The sequence below is a fragment of the Stegostoma tigrinum genome, chromosome 50, assembly GCF_030684315.1.
Source record: "Stegostoma tigrinum isolate sSteTig4 chromosome 50, sSteTig4.hap1, whole genome shotgun sequence".
NCBI classification, from domain to species: Eukaryota; Metazoa; Chordata; class Chondrichthyes; order Orectolobiformes; family Stegostomatidae; genus Stegostoma; species Stegostoma tigrinum.
In genome coordinates, this window is record NC_081403.1 from 683,151 (window position 1) to 695,650 (window position 12,500).

General features: G+C 60.4%; 1 protein-coding gene across 6 annotated transcripts in view; it reads right to left on the bottom strand.

Moving 5' to 3' along the window:
* The window catches only part of LOC125450361 (sulfotransferase 1C2-like), a 51,894-nt gene that overhangs the window by 32,759 nt on the left and 6,635 nt on the right, over window positions 1-12,500 (bottom strand). For 4 of the 6 annotated variants that reach the window (XM_059643298.1, XM_059643296.1, XM_059643295.1 and 1 more), the window contains exons 2-7: window positions 11,383-11,566; window positions 10,877-11,008; window positions 10,445-10,542; window positions 9,622-9,748; window positions 9,066-9,160; window positions 7,179-7,359 (exon numbers count right to left, since the gene is read on the bottom strand). In XM_059643298.1, coding sequence (XP_059499281.1) covers window positions 7,179-7,359; window positions 9,066-9,160; window positions 9,622-9,748; window positions 10,445-10,542; window positions 10,877-11,008; window positions 11,383-11,551 — 802 coding nt within the window. In that variant the 5' untranslated portion in view covers window positions 11,552-11,566. Of the gene's footprint in view, window positions 1-6,166; window positions 6,334-7,178; window positions 7,360-9,065; window positions 9,161-9,621; window positions 9,749-10,444; window positions 10,543-10,876; window positions 11,009-11,382; window positions 11,567-12,500 lie in introns of those variants that run through there. The other 2 variants (XM_059643301.1, XM_059643297.1) reach the window with 2 other exon arrangements.

Sequence of the window (12,500 nt, forward strand, 5' to 3'; positions counted from 1 at the left end):
GAGACAGAGAGAGAGAGAGAGGGAGAGAGACAGGGACAGAGAGAGAGACGGGCGACAGAGAGAGAGAGAGACAGGGACAGAGAGAGAGAGAGAGACAGGGACAGAGAGAGTGAGACAGGGACAGAGAGAGAGAGACAGAGGGAGAGAGAGTGACAGAGAGAGAGAGAGACAGAGGGAGAGAGAGAGAGACAGAAAGACAGGGACAGAGAGAGAGAGAGGGAGAGAGACAGGGACAGAGAGAGAGACGGGGACAGAGAGAGAGAGAGAGACAGGGACAGAGAGAGAGACAGGGACAGACAGAGAGACAGGGACAGAGAGAGAGGGAGAGACAGGGACAGAGAGAGAGAGACAGGGACAGAGAGAGGGAGAGAGACAGGGACAGAGAGAGAGAGACAGGGACAGAGAGACAGGGACAGAGAGAGAGAGACAGGGACAGAGAGACAGAGAGAGACAGGGACAGAGAGAGAGAGACAGGGACAGAGAGAAAGAGAGAGAGAGTCTGTTGGATATCTGCAGAAGTAAAGCTTCCTCTACACTGTCATCCCGCCTGCCTCCATCAAACCCTCCCAGGGACAGGGACAGCACGGCGTTAGATACAGGGTAAAGCTCCCTCTACACTGTAAGCCAGAGAGAACGACAGAGGCCAGGATCCGATGGTGAGAGGTGAATGGGCATTTATTGGACCTGAACAGAGTGCCCAGTGGACGGTGACCGATTTGCTGAGGGTCAGTGAGTCATGTGACCTGACAGATTGACCATGTCCCAGGGGATCATGGGACGGTGTCCGCACTCTGGACCTTACGGCTCAGTGCGATTCCCTGAAGCATCACGGCCCTTCCCTCCCGCTCATGATGTCTCACTCAACATGAGACGGTTCACCTTTTCCACACCCCACCACCCCCCGACAGTGTCCCAGTCCATCACTGACCCCCCGACAGTGTCCCAGTCCATCACTGACCCCCCCGACAGTGTCCCAGTCCATCACTGACCCCCCGACAGTGTCCCAGTCCATCACTGTCCCGCCGACAGTGTCCCAGTCCATCACTGACCCCCCGACAGTGTCCCAGACCATCACTGACCCGCCGACAGTGTCCCAGTCCATCACTGACCCCCCCGACAGTGTCCCAGTCCATCACTGACCCCCCCGACAGTGCCCCAGTCCATCACTGACCCGCCGACAGTGTCCCAGTCCATCACTGTCCCCCCCGACAGTGTCCCAGTCCATCACTGTCCCCCCGACAGTGTCCCAGTCCATCACTGTCCCCCCGACAGTGTCCCAGTCCATCACTGACCCCCCCGACAGTGTCCCAGTCCATCACTGACCCCCCGACAGTGTCCCAGTCCATCACTGACCTCCTGACAGTGTCCCAGTCCATCAGTGACACCCCCGACAGTGTCCCAGTCCATCACTGACCCCCCGACAGTGTCCCAGTCCCTCACTGACACCCCCCGACAGTGTCGCAGACCATCACTGACACCCCGACAGTGTCCCAGTCTGTCACTGACCCCCCCGACAGTGTCCCAGACCATCACTGACCCCCCCGACAGTGTCCCAGTCCATCACTGTCCCCCCGACAGTGTCCCAGTCCATCACGGTCCCCCCGACAGTGTCCCAGTCCATCACTGACCTCCCGACAGTGCCCCAGTCCATCACTGACCCCCCGACAGTGTCCCAGTCCATCACTGTCCCCCCGACAGTGTCCCAGTCCGTCACTGACCCCCCGACAGTGTCCCAGACCATCACTGACCCCCCCGACAGTGTCCCAGACCATCACTGACCCCCCCGACAGTGTCCCAGTCCGTCACTGACCCCCCGACAGTGTCCCAGTCCATCACTGTCCCCCCGACAGTGTCCCAGTCCATCACTGACACCCCGACAGTGTCCCAGTCCGTCACTGACCCCCCGACAGTGTCCCAGTCCATCACTGTCCCCCCCGACAGTGTCCCAGTCCGTCACTGACCCCCCGACAGTGTCCCAGTCCATCACTGTCCCCCCCGACAGTGTCCCAGTCCGTCACTGACCCCCCGACAGTGTCCCAGTCCATCACTGACCCCCCCGACAGTGTCCCAGTCCATCACTGACCCCCCGACAGTGTCCCAGTCCATCACTGTCCCCCCCGACAGTGTCCCAGTCCATCACTGACCCCCCCGACAGTGTCCCAGTCCATCACTGACCCCCCAACAGTGTCCCAGATCGTCACTGTCCCCCCCGACAGTGTCCCAGTCCATCACTGTCCCCCCGACAGTGCCCCAGTCCATCACTGACCCCCCGACAGTGTCCCAGTCCATCACTGACCCCCCCGACAGTGTCCCAGTCCATCACTGACCCGCCCGACAGTGTCCCAGTCCGTCACTGACCCCCCGACAGTGTCCCAGTCCATCACTGACACCCCGACAGTGTCCCAGTCCATCACTGACCCCCCGACAGTGTCCCAGTCCATCACTGACCCCCCCGACAGTGTCCCAGTCCACCACTGTCCCCCCGACAGTGTCCCAGTCCGTCACTGACCCCCCGACAGTGTCCCAGTCCATCACTGTCCCCCCGACAGTGTCCCAGTCCGTCACTGTCCCCCCGACAGTGTCCCAGTCCATCACTGTCCCCCCGACAGTGTCCCAGTCCGTCACTGTCCCCCCGACAGTGTCCCAGTCCATCACTGACACCCCGACAGTGTCCCAGTCCATCACTGACCCCCCCGACAGTGTCCCAGACCATCACTGTCCCCCCGACAGTGTCCCAGACCATCACTGTCCCCCCGACAGTGTCCCAGTCCATCACTGACCCCCCGACAGTGTCCCAGTCCATCACTGACCCTCCCGACAGTGTCCCAGTCCATCAGTGACACCCCCGACAGTGTCCCAGTCCATCACTGACCCTCCCGACAGTGTCCCAGTCCATCACTGTCCCCCCGACAGTGTCCCAGTCCATCACTGACACCCCGACAGTGTCCCAGTCCATCACTGACACCCCGACAGTGTCCCAGTCCATCACTGACCCCCCCGACAGTGTCCCAGTCCGTCACTGTCCCCCCGACAGTGTCCCAGTCCATCACTGACACCCCCGACAGTGTCCCAGTTCATCACTGACCCCCCGACAGTGTCCCAGTCCATCACTGACCCCCCGACAGTGTCCCAGTCCATCACTGACCCCCCCGACAGTGTCCCAGTTCGTCACTGACCCCCCGACAGTGTCCCAGACCATCACTGACCCCCCGACAGTGTCCCAGTCCGTCACTGACCCCCCGACAGTGTCCCAGTCCATCACTGACCCTCCCGACAGTGTCCCAGTCCATCACTGACCCCCCGACAGTGTCCCAGTCCATCACTGTCCCCCCGACAGTGTCCCAGTCCATCACTGACCCCCCCGACAGTGTCCGAGTCCATCACTGTCCCCCCGACAGTGTCCCAGTCCATCACTGACACCTCGACAGTGTCCCAGTCCGTCACTGACCCCCCGACAGTGTCCCAGTCCATCACTGACCCCCCGACAGTGTCCCAGTCCATCACTGACCCCCCGACAGTGTCCCAGTCCGTCACTGACCCTCCCGACAGTGTCCCAGTCCATCACTGACCCTCCCGACAGTGTCCCAGTCCATCACTGACCCCCCCGACAGTGTCCCAGTCCATCACTGTCCCCCCCGACAGTGTCCGAGTCCATCACTGTCCCCCCGACAGTGTCCCAGTCCATCACTGACCCCCCGACAGTGTCCCAGTCCATCACTGACCCCCCGACAGTGTCCCAGTCCATCACTGTCCCCCCGACAGTGTCCCAGTCTAACACTGACCCCCCGACAGTGTCCCAGTCCATCACTGACCCCCCGACAGTGTCCCAGTCCATCACTGACACCCCTGACAGTGTCCCAGTCCATCACTGACCCCCCGACAGTGTCCGAGTCCATCACTGTCCCCCCGACAGTGTCCGAGTCCATCACTGTCCCCCCGACAGTGTCCCAGTCCATCACTGACCCTCCCGACAGTGTCCCAGTCCATCACAGACCCGCCGACAGTGTCCCAGTCCATCACTGACACCCCGACAGTGTCCCAGTCCATCACTGTCCCCCCGACAGTGTCCCAGTCCATCACTGACCCCCCGACAGTGTCCCAGTTCATCACTGACCCCCCGACAGTGTCCCAGTCCATCACTGTCCCCCCGACAGTGTCCCAGTCCGTCACTGTCCCCCCCGACAGTGTCCCAGTCCATCACTGACCCCCCGACAGTGTCCCAGTCCATCACTGACCCCCCCGACAGTGTCCCAGTCCATCACTGTCCCCCCGACAGTGTCCCAGTCCATCACTGACCCTCCCGACCATGTCCCAGTCCATCACTGACACCCCCGACAGCGCCCGCTCCCTCAGCGCTGACCCTCTGACAGCGCCCCCTCCTTCGGCGCTGACCCTCTGACAGAGCCCGCTCCCTCAGCACTGGCCCTCCGACGGCACCTGCTCCCTCAGCACTGACCCTCCGACAGCGCCCGCTCCCTCAGCACTGACCGTCCGACAGTGCCCACTCCCTCAGCACTGACCCTCCGACAGCGCCCGCTCCCTCAGCACTGACACTCCGACAGCACCTGCTCCCTCAGCACTGACCCTCCGACAGCGCCCGCTCCCTCAGCGCTGACCCTCCGACAGTGCCCGCTCCCTCAGCGCTGACACTCCGACAGTACCCGCTCCCTCAGCGCTGACCCTCCGACAGTGCCCGCTCCGTCAGCGCTGAGCCTCCGACAGCGTCGGCTCCCTCAGCACTGACCCTCCGACAGTCCCCCGCCTCTCTCTCTCTCAGGGAGATATCTGTACACTGACTGGTGTCTCTCAGTCCCCCCTCTCTCTCTCTCTCTCAGGGAGATATCTGTACACTGACTGGTGTCTCTCAGTCCCCCCTCTCTCTTTCAGGGAGATATCTGTACACTGACTGGTGTCTCTCAGTCCCCTCTCTCTCTCTCAGGGAGATATCTGTACACTGACTGGTGTCTCTCAGTCCCCCCTCTCTCTCTCTCTCTCAGGGAGATATCTGTACACTGACTGGTGTCTCTCAGTCCCCTCTCTCTCTCTCTCAGGGAGATATCTGTACACTGACTGGCATCTCTCAGTCCCCCCTCTCTCTCAGGGAGATATCTGTACACTGACTGGTGTCTCTCAGTCCCCCCTCTCTCTCTCTCAGGGAGATACCTGTACACTGACTGGTGTCTCTCAGTCCCCCCCCTCTCTCTCTCAGGGAGATATCTGTACACGGACTGGTGTCTCTCAGTCCCCCCCCTCTCTCTCTCTCTCAGGGAGATATCTGTACACTGACTGGTATCTCACAGTTCCCCCCCCCCCTCTCTCAGGGAGATATCTGTACACTGACTGGTGTCTCTCAGTCCCCCCTCTCTCTCTCAGGGAGATATCTGTACACTGACTGGTGTCTCTCAGTCCCCCCCTCTCTCTCTCTCTCTCAGTGAGATATCTGTACACTGACTGGTGTCTCTCAGTCCCTCTCTCTCTCTCAGGGAGATATCTGTACACTGACTGGTGTCTCTCAGTCCCTCTCTCTCTCTCTCAGGGAGATATCTGTACACTGACTGGTGTCTCTCAGTCCCCTCTGTCTCTCTCTCAGGGAGATATCTGTACACTGACTGGTGTCTCTCAGTCCCCTCTCTCTCTCTCAGGGAGATATCTGTACACTGACTGGTGTCTCTCAGTCCCCTCTGTCTCTCTCTCAGGGAGATATCTGTACACTGACTGGTGTCTCTCAGTCCCCCCTCTCTCTCTCTCAGGGAGATATCTGTACACTGACTGGTGTCTCTCAGTCCCCCCTCTCTCTCTCTCAGTGAGATATCTGTACACTGACTGGTGTCTCTCAGTCCCCCCCCTCTCTCTCTCTCAGGGAGATATCTGTACACTGACTGGTGTCTCTCTGTCCCCCCCCTCTCTCTCAGGGAGATATCTGTACACTGACTGGTGTCTCTCAGTCCCCTCTCTCTCTCTCTCTCTCAGGGAGATATCTGTACACTGACTGGTGTCTCTCAGTACCCCCACCTCTCTCTCTCTCTCTCAGGGAGATATTTGTCCAGTTCCACCTCAACACCGCACCCCCCCTCACACTGCCCTGTTCCAGCAACAGCGAAGACCCCTTTGTCAGGCTGCTGCATTGCCTTAGCGCCCTGGCTGACATGAAATAATCAAGCTCCCGTTTCAGTCTTCTTAGGAATTTTATTCAGAGATAGTTCGAGCTCTATCGCCCTGATTACAGGACCTGGCGAAACGCTATCGAGCACAGAGCCATCTCTCTCTCGTAATGTTCATCAAAATGTTCGTTCTCAGCCACTGTGAAGTGGTTCTTCCAGTCTCCAACCTCACCTGGGAGGGAGGGGGTGAGAGAGAGGTAGTGGGAGACAGGGGGAGGGAGGGAGAGAGAGCGGTAGTGGGCGACAGGGGAACGGCGGGGGAGGGAGAGATTGTGGGAGACAGGGAGATGGAGAGATAGTGCGAGACAGGGGGAGGGAGAGATAGTGGGAGACAGGAGGAGGGAGGGAGAGATAGTGGGAGACAGGAGGAGGGAGGGAGAGATAGTGGGAGACAGGGGGAGGGAGGGAGGGAGAGATGGAGATATCGTTGAGGGGGAAGTGATACGAGAAGACTGTCCCCCTCCACCCACTTGTCCTTCTTCAGGCTCACGTCCCCCTTGTTATCCCGCAGAGAGCGCCTCGGTGAGTCGCTGCAGACAGTACGCCCCCTCATTGCTGTGTTTTGGGGGGGTGGGGGGGCGTGCGAGGTCAGTGTCTCGCTCGAGCTGGGGGGGGCACTGCTCTGTCCCTGGAGGGTGTCAAGCTGCTCGAGTGCTGTCGGAACTGCCCCCTGTCCAGGCCAAGTGGGGAACCTTCCCTCCCTGCTCCTGTCTGGTGGACGGTGGGACAGACTTTGCGGGGAGTGAGTCAGGACGGGAGTTACTCGCTGCAGGATTCCCAGCCTCTGACCTGCTCCTGTAGTCACTTGATCTGGGGCTGGGCGTCCCGGGTCAGGTTCTGCTCAATGGGACCCCTAGGATGTTGATGGTTGGGGGGGTGGGGGGAGGGGGATTCAGTGATGGGGACACCATTGAACGTCAAGTGGCCGACAGATCGATTTCCATGAGCCCCAACCCCCGCCCCACAACAGCCCTCTGACCTCTGACCCCCGCCCTTCCCCCTGGAGTGAGAACACACCTTTCCTCATGAACCTGGAGATGGATTGGTTCATGATGTTGCTCGGCAACGTGGTGTAATTGGTCATTGGGTTGTCCTTCATCACCTGGAAGGTGGAGAGATGGACAATCTTCTCCAGGATGTCGTCTTCCAGAACCTTCCCCATGAACTGGGCCACCTTCTGGATCTCCCGCCTGGGGTTCTAGGTGGGGAGAAGCAAAGGAGAGATGGGTTAGAGTCCCCGGGGTCAGGGAGAGGGTCTGTACGTGGTCAGGGGTCAGAGAGAGGGTCCGGCCGGGCTCAGGGATCAGAGAGAGACTGTCCAGGATCGGGGATCAGAGAGAGGGTCCATCCAGGCTCAGGGATCAGGTGGAGGGTCCATCCAGGGTCAGGGATCAGGTAGAGGGTGCGTCCACGGTTAGGGGTCAGAGAGAGGGTCCACCCGGGCTCAGGGTTCAGAGAGAGGGTCCGTCCAGGATCAGGGATCAGAGAGTGGGTCCGCCCAGGCTCAGGGATCAGGTAGAGGGTGCGAACACAGTTAGGGGTCAGAGAGAGGGTCCGTCCAGGATCAGGGATCAGAGACAGGGTCCGTCCAGGATCAAGGGTCAGAGACAGGGTCCGTCCAGGATCAAGGGTCAGAGAGAGGGTCCATCCAGGATCAAGGGTCAGAGAGAGGGTCTGTCCAGGTTCAGGGCTCAGGGTTTAGAGAGAGGATCCGTCCAGGGTCAAGGGCAGGGAAAGGGTCTGTCCAGGGAGAAGCCCCTGGGAGAGTGTCTTCCGGGGTCAGGGATTAGGGCCTGTCCAAGGCCAGGGGTCAGAGAGAGTACGTCAGGGGCCAGGGTGAGGGTCCATCCAGAGTCAGGGATCAGGGAGAGGGTCCGCCCAGGCTTCGGGGTGAGGGAGATGGTCCGTCCAAGGTCAGGGAGAGGGTCTGTCAGGGGTCAGTCAGAGGGACCATCCAGGCTCAGGGAGAGAGGGAGAGAACAACCCGACCCTGAGATATCTACCTCCCTCTCACTTTGCCTCTCGCACTCCCTCCCCCTCGATCTCACCCTCCCTCCCCTTAGAGTTCACCCTCCCTCCCCCTCGAGCTCACCCTCCCTCCCCCTCGATCTCACCCTCCCTCCCCTTAGAGTTCACCCTCCATCCCCCTCGAGCTCACCCTCCCTCCCCTTAGAGTTCACCCTCCATCCCCCTCGAGCTCACCCTCCATCCCCCTCGAGCTCACCCTCCCTCCCCCTCGAGCTCACCCTCCCTCCCCTTAGAGTTCACCTTCCCTCCCCCTCGAGCTCACCCTCCCTCTTCCCCGATCTCACCCTCCCTCGCTTTCGATCTCACCCTCCGTCCCCCTCCACCTCGCCCTCCGTCCCCCTCGAGCACACCTTCCCTCCTCCTCAAGCTCACCCTCCCTCCCCCTCGATCTCACCTTCCCTCCCCCTCGATCTCACCTTCCCTCCCCCTCGATCTCACCTTCCCTCCCCCTCGAGCTCACCCTCCGTCCCCCTCGAGCTCACCCTCCGTCCCCCTCGAGCTCACCGTCCCTCCCCCTCGATCTCACCTTCCCTCCACCTCGAGCTCACCCTCCCTCCTCCTCGATCTCACCCTCCCTCTACCTCAAGCTCACCCTCCCTCACCCTCCCTCCCCTTTGATCTCACCCTCCGACCCCTCCGCCTCGCCCTCCGTCCCCCTCCGCCTCGCCCTCCCTCCACCTCGAGCACACCTTCCCTCCACCTCGAGCACACCTTCTCTCCCCCTCGAGCTCACTCCCCCTCACCTTCAATCTCACCTCTCCCTCACCCTCCGCCTCGCCCTCCGTCCCTCTCTGCCTCGCCCAGTGTGATTGCCCCCCCATTCTCTTTCTCACACCCTGCGACACTCGTTCTTCCCCACACTCTCTCCATCTTTACCTCCTTCATGTCTTCATAAAAGAGGAACAGGATTGGATGGTTCTCCTTCGCTGCCCACCAGCCCTTCGCATGGTCGTACCACGAGCCCCAAGAAACTAGAACACACCGAAATCGCACAGTCAGATCCCAATCCAGCTCCCCTGTGAAACCCACGGCCACTGGGTCAAACACAGTGCAGAGGGAGCTTCATGCTGTAACTAAACCCGTGCTGCCGTTACCCAGAGTGTGTTTGATGGGGGACAGTGCAGAGGGAGCTTTACGCTGCAACTAAACCCGTCCTGTCGCTGTCCAGAGTGTGTTTGATGGGGGACGGTGTCAAGGGAGCTTTACGCTGTATCTAAGCCCATGCGGGGTCCCTGCCCAGAGTGTGTTTGATGGGGGACAGTGCAGTGAGAGCTTTACGCTGTATATAAGCCCATGCGGGGTCCCTGCCCAGAGTGTGTTTGATGGGGGATAGTGCAGAGGGAGCTTTACGCTGTATCTAAGCCTGTGCGGGGTCCCTGCCCAGAGTGTGGTTGATGGCAGGGGGGACAGTGTAGATAACGATGTCTCTCACGTTGCCCGTCCATGAATTTTTGGAGGAATTCCTGCCAGGTCCCAGGGTGAGGCATCACTTGATCCATCCGATGGAAATGGAAGTAGGAGACCACGTTATCCTTGGCATTTCGAGCGACTACAATTGCCTGGAAACAGGGAGAAAGATGTATTTATCAGTCCCCTCAGAGTCTGCTTCGCCCCCCCCCCCCACCACCCCACACAAATATCTATCCATCTCCCAGTCTCCCGCACTCTCCCCGTGTCCCTCAGTGTCTCCCCCCAAATATCTATCCATCTCCCAGTCTCCCGCACTCTCCCCATGTCCCTCAGTGTCTCCCCCCAAATATCTACCCATCTCCCAGTCTCCCGCACTCTCCCCATGTCCCTCAGTGTCTCCCCCCCAAATATCTATCCATCTCCCAGTCTCCCGCACTCTCCCTGTGTCCCTCAGTGTCTCCCCCCCAAATATCGACCCATCTCCCAGTCTCCCGCACTCTCCCCGTGTCCCTCAGTGTCTCCCCCCCAAATATCTATCCATCTCCCAGTCTCCCGCACTCTCCCCGTGCCCCTCAGTGTCTCTCCCCCAAATATCTATCCATCTCCCAGTCTCCCGCACTCTCCCCGTGTCCCTCAGTGTCTCTCCCCCAAATATCTATCCATCTCCCAGTCTCCCGCACTCTCCCCGTGTCCCTCAATGTCTCCCCCCAAAAATATCTATCCATCTCCCAGTCTCCCGCACTCTCCCCGTGTCCCTCAATGTCTCCCCCCAAAAATATCTATCCATCTCCCAGTCTCCCGCACTCTCCCTGCGTCCCTCAGTGTCTCCCCCTTCAGTCCCGTACCTTACAATCCTGCTCCCAGAAGGATTTGGGAATGAGTTGGAAAGGCAGGTGGGTTTTGATCATCCGAGGTGAGTCCATATTCTGGATCTGCTCGAGCCCTGCAGTGAACTCAGATAGGGTTACAATGGGCCAGGCGACCAGACCCGTAATCCTCCCCCGTCCCACTCTCCCCGGGGTACGGGGGGGTCACACTGACTCTCCCCAGGGTACGGGGTGGGGGACACTGACTCTGCCCGGGGTACAGGGGGGGGACACTGACTCTGCCCGGGGTACAGGGGGGGACACTGACTCTCCCCAGGGTACGTCGGTGGCGGGGGGGGGGAGCGGGCACTGATTCTCCCTGGGGTAATGTGGGGGCACTGGCTCTCCCCGGGGTACGGTGGCGCGGGGGGTGTGGGCGGCTTGGGGGGAGACACTGACAGAGACTCTCACCGCTTGGAAGGTTGTAGTGAGTGGGGAAAAATTCCAGGAAGGGGATGCGATTGTGGACGGGAGCCCGTTTACACATGTCCTCATCACCATCGTGGTTAATGAGATCGACAATTTCCTGTGTCCAAGTGGTCCCTGCAGAGGGAGGGACGGAGGGAGAGAGGGGGTGTGGGAGAGGGAGGGAGAGGGAGAGGGAGGAGGGAAAGGGAGTGAGAGAGGAAGGGAGGAGAGGGAGACACAAAGTGGAGATAATGATGTCAAACATAAAAAGTCAATTATTCAGCCACACTGTCGCCACCAACCTGGGGCCGTCTCCCTCCACCCTGGAACCCCTTCACCCTCCCCCTCCCTCTCCCCTCTCCAACTAGGGACCTCTCCCTCCGCCCCAGGGCCCTCTCCCTCTCCCTGTGCTCCAGGGCACTCTCCATCTCCCTCTGCCCTGATGCCCTCGCCCACTTCCTCTGCCCTGGGACCCATGCCCTGGGGCCCTCTTCCCCGCCGCCGCTCACCTGCTTTGGGGTAGGTTGCGATGAGTAGATCCCCGGCCTTCGCTTGGAAAGACTCCAGGAGGCTCCAGTTGTCTGCGACCCAGTCTGGGAGCGCCACATCCTGGACCAGTTTAACGTGTGGCCTGGTCAGCACGGAGTCCTGCAGGCCAGAGTGTAACTCTGTCTCCATCCCTCAGGCCTGGAACTGGGCCACACGCACACGGTCAGTGCACCCACTCCCCCAGGGTCCACGAGACCGAGAGAGACTGTCCCCCAGGGTCCGCGAGACCGAGAGAGACTGTCCCCCAGGGTCCGCGAGACCGAGAGAGACTGTCCCCCAGGGTCCGCGAGACAGAGAGAGACTGTCCCCCAGGGCCAGAGAGACAGACAGACAGACTGTCCCCCAGGGCCCGAGAGAGAGAGAGAGAGAGACTGTCCCCCAGGGCCCGAGAGAGAGAGGGAGAGAGACTGTCCCCCAGGGCCAGAGAGAGAGAGACTGTCCCCCAGGGCCCGCGAGACAGAGAGAGACTGTCCCCCAGAGCCCGAGAGAGAGAGAGAGACTGTCCCCCAGGGCCCAAGAGAGAGAAACTGTCCCCCAGGGCCCGAGAGAGAGAGAGACTGTCCCCCAGTATCCGCGAGACAGAGAGAGATTGTCCCCCAGGGCCAAGAGAGAGAGACTGTCCCCCAGGGTCCGCGAGACCGAGAGAGACTGTCCCCCAGGGCCCGAGAGAGAGAGAGAGAGAGAGAGAGAGAGACTGTCCCCCAGGGCCCGAGAGAGAGAGAGAGAGAGAGAGACTGTCCCCCAGGGCCCGAGAGAGAGAGAGAGAGACTGTCCCCCAGGGCCCAAGAGAGAGAGAAAGAATCTGACCGCCAGGGTCCGAGAGTAAGAGAGCCTCACCCCCAAGCCCCAAGAGAGAGAGGTTCACCCCCAGGAAGTAAAAGAGAGGGAGTCACAGAGCTGTACAGCACAGAAGGAGACCCTTCGCTCCAACTCATCCATGCTGACCCCGATATCCTAAACTAGTCCAGTCCCATTTGCCAGCATTTGGTCCCCTGTCCCTCTAAACCCTTCCCATCCACATCCCCATCCAGATGCCTTTTAAACGCTGTAACTGTACCAGCCCCCAGCACGTCCTCTG